Here is a 12,390-nt window from a genome sequence, read left to right as displayed (position 1 = left end):
GAGAATTAATGTTTTTGGAGCTTAATTGAATAAATGAAGTTTTTTGACATATTCGTAAATAAAATGTACAGATGCACTGAAATTCTTACTTATTGCAGAAGAGAAAAAAATGAATAAATATAAACAGGGAAGACAAATAAATAAAAACCATTCCTGATTGGTTAGTAGTGAAAACGTGTTGTTTCAATAATACAGACAGATGCTTTGTGGTCCCAGAGTATCATTAGGGTTAGGGAGGGAGAGGAAGTTCAAGAGCCTGATAGCTGTCAGCGAGAAACTGTTGTTGAAACTAGAAGTTCTGGTTTCAGGCACCTGTACTTTCTGCCCAAAGGTCGCAGTGAGCAGAGGTTGTGAAATGTTGCTTCATTTGGGAGGACTGTTTGGGACCCCGAATGGCGGTGTGGGAGGAGGTGTGGACACAAGTGTGGCACTTTGTGAGGCTGCAGGTGAAGGGGGGGATTGGTGGGAAGGTGCCAAGGGGGGGATTGGTGGGAAGGGATGAGTGGACGAGAGAGTCACAGAGGGAATGGCCTCTACAGAAGGAGGAGAGAGTAAGGCGAGTCAGGTAGTGCAATCACGTTGAAGGTGGCGGAAATAATGTGTTGGATGTGGAGGCTAGACATCTCTTTTTTTTTAAACTTTATTTAAAGATTTTATCACATGAATAAAACAAAAAAATTACATTTAAAGAAAAATAAAAATAAAGTAATTATTACAACACAGTATTAATGACCTAACTTAAATCAGTCTAACCCCCCCCCCTCCCATATATATGGCCACTAAAAAAATCTATATATATTAAAAAAAAACCACCCTTCCCCCCAAAATAAAGTGAAAAATTAATAAAGTTAATAATATTATATATAAAAAAAACACTCACAAACAAAAAAAAATAACAGGTAAAAATACTAAAAAAAAAAGTTATCAAATCTAAAATATCACACATAAAACATATTTAAGTCAAACTTAATTGCATGTACTTAACAAATGGAGTCCACTTCAGCTTATAAAAAGACATCTTATCTTGAATTGAAAAAGATATCTTTTCCATAATTAAACAAGACTTCATCTCTAAATACCACCTATCTAAGGTTAATATATTTCTGTCTTTCCAAGTAAGCACTATACATTTCTTGGCCACCGCTAAGGCTAAATAGATAAAAGAAATCTGATAATCATTTAAGCCTAAGTCAATTAATGATTGCATATTCCCTAATAAAAATATATCAGGATCTAATACAACATAGATATTATATAAACTATTAAATATAGATTGAATACCTTTCCAAAACTGTTGCAATCAATCACAAAACCAAACAGTATGTAAAAAAGTATTGGCCGTCTGATCACAACGAAAACAACAATCTGACTTACTAAGACCAAATTTTTTAAATTTCTCTGGTGTTAAATATAATTGATGTATAAAAATTATAATTAATCATCGCTAATCTAGCATTGATCAATTTCCGAATACTATTCTGACAAATTTCCATCCAGGCTTCTTCAGCTATTATAGAACCTAAATCTTTTTCCCATTTCAACTTATCTTTATCCCAATCTGTCTTGCTTTCATTTTCTTGTAAAATATAATACAAATCAGATATATACCCCTTTTTTGGTAAGGAAAGTACATATTTCTCAAAACTAGTTTCAGGCAATAAAATCATATGTCGGCCACATATCTGTTTTACAAATGATCTTAACTGATAGTACACAAATACAGAATTTCCACTAATACCAAATTTCCTTTGTAATTCCTCAAAAGAACAAAAACATTCTTCAAAAAAACAATCTGATAAATTTTTTATTCCTTTCCTTTCCCATTGTTTCAAAGTGATATTTGAGACTGTAAAAGGAACAAGTTGATTATTATATAATGGCAATCGCCCAGACCATTTATTTTTAAGCCTCAATTTATTAAGTTTACTTGTCCATAAATTCAATAAATGTTTCAATATTGGTACATCATAAGTTCGTAATAAATTTTTATTCCATCGAAACAAAAACTCATGTGGAAATTTTTCTAAAATAACTGCCATTTCTATCTTTGCCCAACTAGGTGGATCCTCCGTATTCATTAATGCACTAAGAAATTTAAATTCAGCTGCCTCATAGTAATGTTGAAAATTCGGTAATCTCAAACCTCCAAATTGAAAATCCCACATCAACTTTCTCATTGCTACCCTCGGAAATTTTCCCTTCCATAAGAAGTCTTTAACTGCTTTATATACATCCTTAAAAAAACTTTAAAAAAAAATAAGGAATTGATTGAAACAAATATTGTATCCGAGGAAAAATATTCATTTTGATAGTATTAATCCTCCCCAATAAACCTAAAGGTAAATCCTTCCACCTAATCAAGTCTAATTTAATCTTTTTTATTAAAGGAAGATAATTAATTGAATATAAATCTTGATATTCTGTATTAACATTAATTCCTAAATATTTAATTTGTTTAGTCCACTTCAAATTTATAATATTTTTATATATTGAATAATCATCTTTATAAATTGACAAAATTTCACTTTTAGCCCAATTTACCTTATAACCAGATAATTGACCATAATTTTCTAAAGATTCTTGAATTGCTGGTAAAGAGATATCAGGATCCACCAAATATAATAAAACATCATCAGCAAATAAATTAATCTTATATTCCTCATTCAAAACTCTCATACCCTTAACATTTTCATTTTGACGTATTAATTGTGCAAAAGGTTCAATAACTATGGCAAATAAAGCAGGTGACAATGGACATCCTTGTCTAGTAGACCTTGTTAAATCAAAAGATTCTGAAATCTGCCCATTGGTAGCAACTCTAGCCTTCGGACTATTATATAAAGCCTTTATCAATCCAATAAATGAGGAACCAAAACAAAATTTCTCAAGTACTTTAAATAAAAACGTCCATTCCACTCTATCAAAAGCCTTTTCTGCATCCAACGAAACCACTCTATGTATTATTTTAGGTAAATATTGAGCTAATCTATTAGCCATAACTTTAGCTACAATTTTATTTATTTTTTTCTTTGGCTTAGCTTCGCGGACGAAGATTTATGGAGGGGTAAATGTCCACGTCAGCTGCAGGCTCGTTTGTGGCTGACAAGTCCGATGCGGGACAGGCAGACACGGTTGCAGCGGTTGCAGGGGAAAATTTGTTGGTTGGGGTTGGGTGTTGGGTTTTTCCTCCTTTGTCTTTTGTCAGTGAGGTGGGCTCTGCGGTCTTCTTCAAAGGAGGTTGCTGCCCGCTGAACTGTGAGGCGCCAAGATGCACGGTTTGAGGCAATATCAGCCCACTGGCGGTGATCAATGTGGCAGGCACCAAGAGATTTCTTTAGGCAGTCCTTGTACCTCTTCTTTGGTGCACCTCTGACACGATGGCCAGTGGAGAGCTCGCCATATAACACGATCTTGGGAAGGCGATGGTCCTCCATTCTGGAGACGTGACCTACCCAGCGCAGTTGGATCTTCAACAGCGTTGATTCGATGCTGTCGGCCTCTGCCATCTCGAGTACTTCGATGTTAGGGATGAAGTCGCTCCAATGAATGTTGAGGATGGAGCGGAGACAACGCTGGTGGAAGCGTTCTAGGAGCCGTAGGTGATGCCAGTAGAGGACCCATGATTCGGAGCCAAACAGGAGTGTGGGTATGACAACGGCTCTGTATACGCTAATCTTTGTGAGGTTTTTCAGTTGGTTGTTTTTCCAGACTCTTTTGTGTAGTCTTCCAAAGGCCCTATTTGCCTTGGCGAGTCTGTTGTCTATCTTGTTGTCGATCCTTGCATCCGATGAAATGGTGCAGCCGAGATAGGTAAACTGGTTGACCGTTTTGAGTTTTGTTTGCCCGATGGAGATGTGGGGGGGCTGGTAGTCACGGTGGGGAGCTGGCTGATGGAGGACCTCAGTTTTCTTCAGGCTGACTTCCAGGCCAAACATTTTGGCAGTTTCCGCAAAACAGGACGTCAAGCGCTGAAGAGCTGGCTCTGAATAGGCAACTAAAGCGGCATCGTCTACAAAGAGTAGTTCACGGACAAGTTGCTCTTGTGTCTTGGTGTGAGCTTGCAGGTGCCTCAGATTGAAGAGACTGCCATCCGTGCGGTACCGGATGTAAACAGCGTCTTCATTGTTGAGGTCTTTCATGGCTTGTTTCAGCATCATGCTGAAGAAGATTGAAAAGAGGGTTGGTGCGAGAACGCAGCCTTGCTTCACGCCATTGTTAATGGAGAAGGGTTCAGAGAGCTCATTGCTGTATCTGACCCGACCTTGTTGGTTTTCGTGCAGTTGGATAACCATGTTGAGGAACTTTGGGGGGCATCCGAGGCGCTCTAGTATTTCCCAAAGCCCTTTCCTGCTCACGGTGTCGTTGGTCGATAAGAAGAAACCTGTAAAGGATCTTTATCTTTTTTTGGTATAACTGTGATTATTGCATTAGAACAAGATTCAGGTAATTGAAAAGTTTTATTAATTTGCTGTATTACATCCTTATAAATAAGAGATATATCAACATAAAAAGTTTTATAAAACTCTATAGAAAACCAATCTTCACCAGGTGCCTTTCCATTTGGCATATCTCTTATCGCCATTTCAATTTCATTTTCTGTAAAAGATTTATCCAACTCTTGTCTATCTTCTTGATTCAGTTGTGGCAATTTAATATTTTTCAAAAAAGAATCTATTGCATCTTCAGTTACATTCTGAAGTATATAATTTTTTATAAAAATTACAAAATTCCTCATTAATTTCTTTTTGTCTAAAAGTAATACCCGATTTCTTTCTAATTGCTGGTATAATCCTAGATAATTGTTCCTTTTTTAACTGCCATGAGAGAACTTTATGAGCTTTCTCACCCCATTCATAAAACTTATGTTTAGTTTGATTCATTAAACATTCAAACCGATATGTTTGTAATTCATTATATTTAAATTTTAAATTAGTTAACTGATTCTTTTGCAGTTCGGTAGCATTTTTTTGAAATTCTTTTTCAGTAATAGTTATCTTTTTCTCTAAATCTTCAATCTCTCTGATTCTCTCTTTCTTTACTTTAGAAGCATAACTAATAATTTGACCTCGTAAGAAAGCTTTCATTGCATCCCATAAAACAAAATGATTAGAAACAGAATTAATATTATTACTAATAAAAACCTCAATTTGTTTTTTTAAATAACTAATAAATTCTGGATTTTGTAATAACATAGTATTAAATCTCCATCTTGGGGTTCTTTGAACGTCTTGTGAACTCTGATATTCTAATAATAGTAATGAATGGTCTGAAACCAACCTTGCCTTATAATCCACAGATATAACCCTATCCTGCAAATGTGTTGAAATTAAAAAATAATCAATTCTTGAAAAAGAATTATGGCGTGAGGAATAAAAAGAAAAATCTTTCTCTGTAGGATTAAATTTTCGCCAAGTATCAACTAAATTCAAATCTGTCGTCATGTTAGTCACTTGTACTGCCATCTTAGATTTCTTAATTGCTCTTGGATACTTGTCCAATAGAGGCTCCAATACCACATTTAAATCTCCCCCAATCATCACATTAGAATTTGCTTGCCCAAGTAATAAAGACATATCCACAACAAAAGCTGTATCCTCAACATTTGGAGTATAAACATCAAGCAAAGTCCAAGCCTCGTTAAAGATTGTACAATTCAGTTTTAATAATCTTCCACCATTTTTCTCTTCATTCTGTAACTGAAATGGTAGATTCTTGTGCACCAAAATTGCCACTCCTTTTGCCTTTGAATTAAATGAAGAATAAAAAACTTGTCCAACCCATTCACGTTTAAGTTTCAAATGTTCCTTATCTGTTAAATGAGTTTCCTGCAAAAAAGCCACATCAACTTTTAATTTTTTTAAGTAAGCAAGTACTTTCTTATGCTTAATAGGATTATTTAAACCCTGGACATTAAGAGAAGCAAACTTTAATGTAGACATTTCTTACAACAACACAACAAGAAAAAAAAGAGAAAAAAAAACAAGAAAAAGAAAAGACCCCCTTCTCCTTATCCCCTCTTAAAACTACAACAAAAAAAAAGGAAATTAAAAAAAAAAAATAATAAAAAGAAACTTCACTCCTTAATCCAAAAATTAATGAAAAAAAAACAGGTAAGAGGTTACAACTACCTCCTCCTGTCTGAACCGCACAATGCGGTAACTCCCACAAAATATTGGGTGTGAGATAACTCACACGTAGCTGACGACTTCTGGAAAATAATGCCCACCCAGTTCCCTCTACTAACTCCCATTTCACATTAAACTATCATCATTATCTAAATCTTCTCGAAAAAAAAAAAATTTTAAATCAGCTTTGTCACTCCGACCACCATTGCTTCCATTTCTTCTTGAAATTCGATTCCCATCTTGCGTCTCCACTCTCTTTGGAGACCGTAGAGGACTACGTCGTTCCTGGAATTGCGTGATTGGTAACAGTTGAGCAAAGTCCATACCTTCTTTAGGGTTATCAAAAAATTTTGGTTGATATCCATCCTGAAAAATCTTCAATACTGCAGGGTATCTAAATGTTGCTTTATATCAGCAAGATGTGTGGCAAGATGTCGTAAGGAATAGACGTGCCTTCCAGTCCTCTCCTGACTCTTTGTTATTGTTTTGTCTATAAGTGTCTGTTGAAACCTTCTAAAAAGTTTATAAATAGTTAGAGGTGTTGAACTAGCTTCTAATGGTACAATTGCTGAAAAAAAGTAAAAGAAAACGGCAACAGATCGCTAAGAAATTACATTTCCCGAAGTTATCTGAGCCTACCTGTTTACAAGAAGCCAGGTCTCAGCGTGGAATGGATCCAGGAGGAGAAGTGCAGGATTCGGCAACAGAGCCCCACTCTTTACCGGTAAGGCTCTTTAAAGATGGCACCTGGCAACCTTTGGAACCAAGGTCTAGCCAGGCGCGTGTATTTCAATCAACGCCCACTATGAGCGCTGTCACTGAACCTTTGACAGTTGGAACAGCTGGGACGCCGCCAGCTGAAGACCCGACTTTAAAGAGACGTCCACCGATCGATGTAGCGGTGGCGCTGCGAAATGCACCACCAGTTATGAAGACTTCAATAGATCTTGATGTAATGAAGGCTCTTGATGTAATATGGGTTAAGGATAACCCTGAATATCAGTCTTCTGATATTGCTGAGGAGGTTGTGGCAGGGGTTTCTACACGTAGTGATACTGCAAGAAAAGCAGTTAAACTAAGGGAAGGATTAGAAGACCCTCTGGTTATTCAGAAACAGCAGGATCCTATTTTGCCTGAATCTATTCCAGTCGATATGTTTATTAAGAATCTTGAATTTAAGTTATCTTCTTCAATCAAAGAGATAGGTAAATCTTTGGTTCAAGTTAACACTAAGCTTAATACCTTGGTGGACATTAATACTCAACAGATGGTTGATTATGGAGCTTTTAAGCTTGAAACGAATAAAAGACTTGATGTTTGTGACCAAGGTATAGTTGAGGTACAAGATCAAATGCAAGACGTAAATAAAACAATTGAAACTTTACAAATTCAGAATAAAAATTTAGCGAAAAAGGTAGATTATTTGGAGAATCAGTCTAGACGGAACAACGTAAAAATTATTGGTTTGCCAGAAGATATAGAAGGACCAGATCCAAGAAAATTTTTTACCGATTGGATTCCACAAGTGTTAGGACAAGATAAGTTCCCGTAAGGTTTAATACTGGAACTTGCTCACCGAGCTTTGAGAAGAAAGCCTTTTCCAGGACAGAATCCAAGACCTGTTCTGGTCTGTTGTTTAAACTATTATGATAGAGAGACAATTTTGCGTGTGGCTATTAGAAATGCGCAACAAAGTAGATCTCCTTTGATGGTCCAGAACAATCGTGTTTTTTTTTTTATCCGGATTTGAGTCAAGAAGTTATGTCTCAACGACGTGAATTTAATCCTGTGAAAGAAGTGCTATGGAAAAAAGAGGCTAGACATCTCAAGTAGGGACCTATTATTGAGATGTTACTATCCTGACTTGCCGATTCCCTCCAGCTTCTCATCATTTGTGCCAAGACTTCAGAATCTATAGACCCTGTGTCTCTCTGCAGCTCTGCCTGTCATTATTGGTGAAATGAAATGTGACTTTATTTCTTACAGAGAGATGAAGACAACTGCCCTTCTCTTCCACATGCTTGCACTTGTTCTCAGGACAGTAAAGGACCACCTGGAGCCCTCGGCCCTCCGGTAAGTGGGTTTGGTTTGAAGGAGGAGAATTGGAAATGTGTGACATCTTTGGTCTGTCAAAACATGGAGCATCACCACTTGTTCTGAGAGCTTCTCGTTGCTGGCTTCTTGAGTTTAATATTAGGGTGCTACTAAAGAAGGAACTCAGAAACAATTGGGTCTGGTCCCAGCTGGCAGTTGCCTTCCAATCTATGGAAACCATCCCTAAGAAAAAGTGTTGAAGCCCTGGAGAGGATGCAGAGAAGAATGGATTCAGCCATGAGGGAGCTCAGTTCTGTGCTGGGTGGAGCTGGGATTGTTCCCTTGGAGCAGAGGAGATTAAGAGAAAATGTGATCCAGGTATCCAAATAAGGATGCCAAGCTCAAAACTTCCATTCTCCATCTCAGCCAGGATCTGGAATTTCACTTGATGGTGGCCGAGAGAGGGGAAATCAGTAATTTGGTTGACACGTGTCAGGCATTAACAAGGGGAGGTGATTCCTGGAACAAAAACACCTGGGGCAGGCCTGTGTTCAGGGAGTGGGGCAGGCCTGGGAAGGGAGTGCACTGCAACACTATGATCCTCAGTATGGAAGCAGCTGCCAGAGGTCGCATTTAACAGACTGTAGGTGAGGGCCACAGAGCACTCCTAAGATCAGTGACCACAACAGGCTCAAACATTCACAGGTCACTAAAAATCCATTGGGGAATGGGGGAAAACCTCTGAATGGGGGCTACAGAGAGGAGTGGGAGCAGTTGTTCTTTTTTTCTCATTTATTCTTATTTCTGATCACACATTTCCACGTGGAACAGTTCCTTCCTTGAAGGAGTGTTCTCGAGGTGTCAGTGTCCTAGCATGGGCCCATGTCCCAGTTAACAAGGGCCTGGTCTTCAGACTCTGTCAGCCAATAATTAGATAACACCTACTTCAAGATGCATTACATTCCACCAGGAATTGAGAGCAATTCCCCAAGGGCTTCATGCTGTCATTTGGACCTTTTGACAGGTGATATGCTATCAATGACTCGCATCAGTCTAGAAGTTGTGATTAAGAGGCTTTAATCACCATAAACTTCAGACACACCTCACATATTGCTGGCCCGGCTCCAAGGCTGGTTCTGAGGGAAGGATTTGGGTGTAACTGCCTTCATGGGGATTCTCAGCAGATGAGCCAGTCCATTCAGTACTTAGCAGTTACACAGTGGTTCCACCACACCAGGATCTTTGTACTCACTGCTGGTGTTCTTACTACAGAATGTCCATACTACAGAATTCTCACATCACTCTCTTATAGGGCAGCCCAGGTTTACGAGGCCCAAGAGGTGAGAGAGGAGAACAAGGGCAAAGGGTAAGTGTTTCCATCACAAACGTAAACCAACCGAGGAAATATATTTATTTTTCCTTTTCCAAAGTATCCTTCACTATTCAAAGATCATTGTTAATGTCCTTTTATTCCCACAGGTCAACACTCTACCTTGTGAAAAATCCAATGACTCCTTCTCACCAACCTCACCCTGATCCCATACAATCCCATTCTCCGTTCCTCCAATCCCATTCCCTCGATCCCACCCAATCCCATTCCCCGGATCCCACCCAATCCCGTTTCCCTGATCCAACACAATACCTTTCACCTGATTCCACCCAATCCCATTTCCATGATCCAAGCCCATCTCATCCTAATCCCAGCCAATCCTATTTCTCATCCCACCCAATCCTATTTCCCTGATCCTACCTAATCCTATTTCCCCAATCCCACCCAATCCCATTCCTTGATCCCACCTAATTCCATTCCCCCGATCCTACCCATTATCATCTCCCAATCTCATCCAACCACCTCTTATCTGATCCCTCCAAACCTCATCCCTTCATGATCCCATCCAACTTCATCCTGTCCCAATCTCACCTCTCTCTCAATCCCAACCCGCAGATGTCACATTTTTTACAATTCAGCCCCACCTTTCCCCTCCCCAAACCCCACCCACCACCTGATTTTTTCACCCCCATTCCCACCCAACCATATCCTTCCCCTGATTATATTTATTCTTCCCTGATTATATTTATCCTTCCATGATTTCAATCAACACTATCCCTTGCCCCAATCCCAACCCTCACAACTCTCCAATAAACTCTCCTTATCGATCCCAGCCAGCGTCATTTCTCCCCCACTCCTCCCAAACCACTCTCGCCCTTGATCAGACAACCAGCTCTGCCCCCCCCCCCCCCCCAGGTCCATCCAACCTCACCAGCACCCTTCCCTTAAATTGCTGGTGAAATTACCTCCATCCCTGTCCTGTCTCAGGAGTTTCTTGTTTCCCTGATTGCTGAATTGAAGGCTTCATCAATGTGAGGAGGTCACCAAATTGCATTAATCCTTGTGTGTTCTGTGGCAGGGACCTGATGGACAACGGGGTGAGATGGGCCAGTCGGGTCTGCAAGGTCAGCCTGGCCCGCAGGGACCAAGTGGACTCTCGATTCAAGGCCTTCCGGTGAGTTGCTCACTCCCCACCAGCAGCTTTAACCGCTGCCTGATATTACAGGGAAATCTGTCAAAGGCTTTTGACTCCTTTGCAATGTTTGATCTGAGATTGTGGAACAACATGTCATTTGGGCTCTTGGGGCATCTGGGTCACAGTGGATTCAGTTGGTATCACTCCTCCACAAACTCTGAACATCTGCGCTCTGTCTGTTGCTCCAAGCTGCAATCCCAGCAGCCATTTCAGTTTCCCTCCCCATTCTCACACAGGCCTGTCCTTGGCCTCATCCATGGCCAGGTGAGGACAATCCTAAACACAAGGAACAAAACATTATATTCCTCCTGGACAGCCTTAAGACCCAATGGTATGAAAGTCAAGTTATCTAATCTCAGGTAACCACCCCCACCCCACCCCCCAGTCATCTAATCTCAGGCAACCACCAGCCCCTTACCCCCCCCCCAAGGGAGGGGGGAGCAGGTGCCTACCTGCCATAAACCTCTTCCATGTGCCACTGTCACACTTACCCCTCCCTCCGACGTAACAGACAAGTGTGCGTTCTTATAATGCATGGAGGGGAAACCAAGTGGCGCTAGTGCTGCGGGTGGGTGGGGGGCACAATAACTAATTGGAGGGGGCATGGCCTGCGAATGCCCACCCCGCACCCCATGATGCCGAGCCTGGAGAAACAACACTTAATATTCTGTCTGCGCGCTCTCCAAACAGACAGCATTGAAATTCTCCTCTTCCATTGGACCCCTCCCCTGTCTCTCGCTTTCCTTACCCCTCTGTCTCCTTCCCTTCAGCTATCCATCCCCTTCCTTCTCCATTCAGAGAGCTACCGTTATCATTTCTCAGCTTTTTCCTCTTCTCTCCATCCATCCATATGCACCTATGACCTTTTGTCTGCTGGCCTGTACTCCTCCCTCTGTCCCTTTCTCCCTCCTCTCCTCTCTCCTCCTTTCACCTTTTTACTCAAATGCCTGTCTGCTTTTTGCTCAGGGAGGAAAAGTTGGTTATATCCGTAGGCTTTAGATTTCAGATTTATTGTCAGGTACATACATGGCATTGCATACAACCCTGAGATTCTTTTTTCCTGTGGGTGAGACAGAATTACCACTTATTGGTAAAAAAGAACTTTATGTAGTGCAAAGAAATAAAAAATTGTAAACAGATAATGAATGTAAACAAACCAACTGTGCCATACAGAGAAAATTTTGAAAAATCAATAAAGGGCACAAGTAAGAGTCCTTAAATGAGTCCCTGATTGAGTTTGTTGTTGTGGAGGGGTAGCAGCTCTTCCTGAATCAGGTGGTGCGAGTCTTGTGGCACCTCTACCTCTTTCCTGATGGCAGCAGTGAGAACAGAGCGTGTGCTGGCTGCTGTGGATTCTTGATGATTGCTGCTGCTCTCTGACTGCATTATGTTCTTGATAGTGGGCAGGGTTTTGCCTGTGATGTCCTGGGCTACCTTTTGGAGGGCTTTACACTCAGGGATATTGGCTTCCCCATATCAGATGGTGATGCAGCCAGTCAGCACACTTTCCACCACACCTCTGTAGAAATTTGCTAGGGTTTCTGGTGTCATACTAAACCTCCGCAAACTCCTGAGGAAGTAAAGGCGCTGACGTGTTTTCTTCATGATGCTTTTAGTGTGTTAGGTCCAGGAAAGATCCTCTGAGATAGTGACTCCCAAGAACTTCAATTTGTTCACCCTCTCCATCTCTGATCCCTCAATGATCA

At 40.3% G+C, this 12,390-nt stretch overlaps 1 protein-coding gene across 7 annotated transcripts in view; it reads left to right on the top strand.

Annotated features, from left to right (window-relative positions):
• The window catches only part of col14a1a (collagen, type XIV, alpha 1a), a 311,666-nt gene that overhangs the window by 253,706 nt on the left and 45,570 nt on the right, over window positions 1–12,390 (top strand). For all 7 annotated transcript variants that reach the window (XR_011352149.1, XM_069920939.1, XM_069920938.1 and 4 more), the window contains exons 36-38: window positions 8,112–8,198; window positions 9,472–9,525; window positions 10,568–10,663. Coding sequence is in view for 6 of the 7 variants with exons in the window: in XM_069920939.1 (XP_069777040.1) it covers window positions 8,112–8,198; window positions 9,472–9,525; window positions 10,568–10,663 (237 nt within the window). In the remaining variant the exon portion in view is untranslated. The remainder of the gene's footprint in view (window positions 1–8,111; window positions 8,199–9,471; window positions 9,526–10,567; window positions 10,664–12,390) is intronic.

The sequence above is a fragment of the Narcine bancroftii genome, chromosome 2 (assembly GCF_036971445.1).
Source record: "Narcine bancroftii isolate sNarBan1 chromosome 2, sNarBan1.hap1, whole genome shotgun sequence".
Lineage (NCBI taxonomy): Eukaryota > Metazoa > Chordata > Chondrichthyes > Torpediniformes > Narcinidae > Narcine > Narcine bancroftii.
This window is presented reverse-complemented; position numbering and strand designations above follow the sequence as displayed.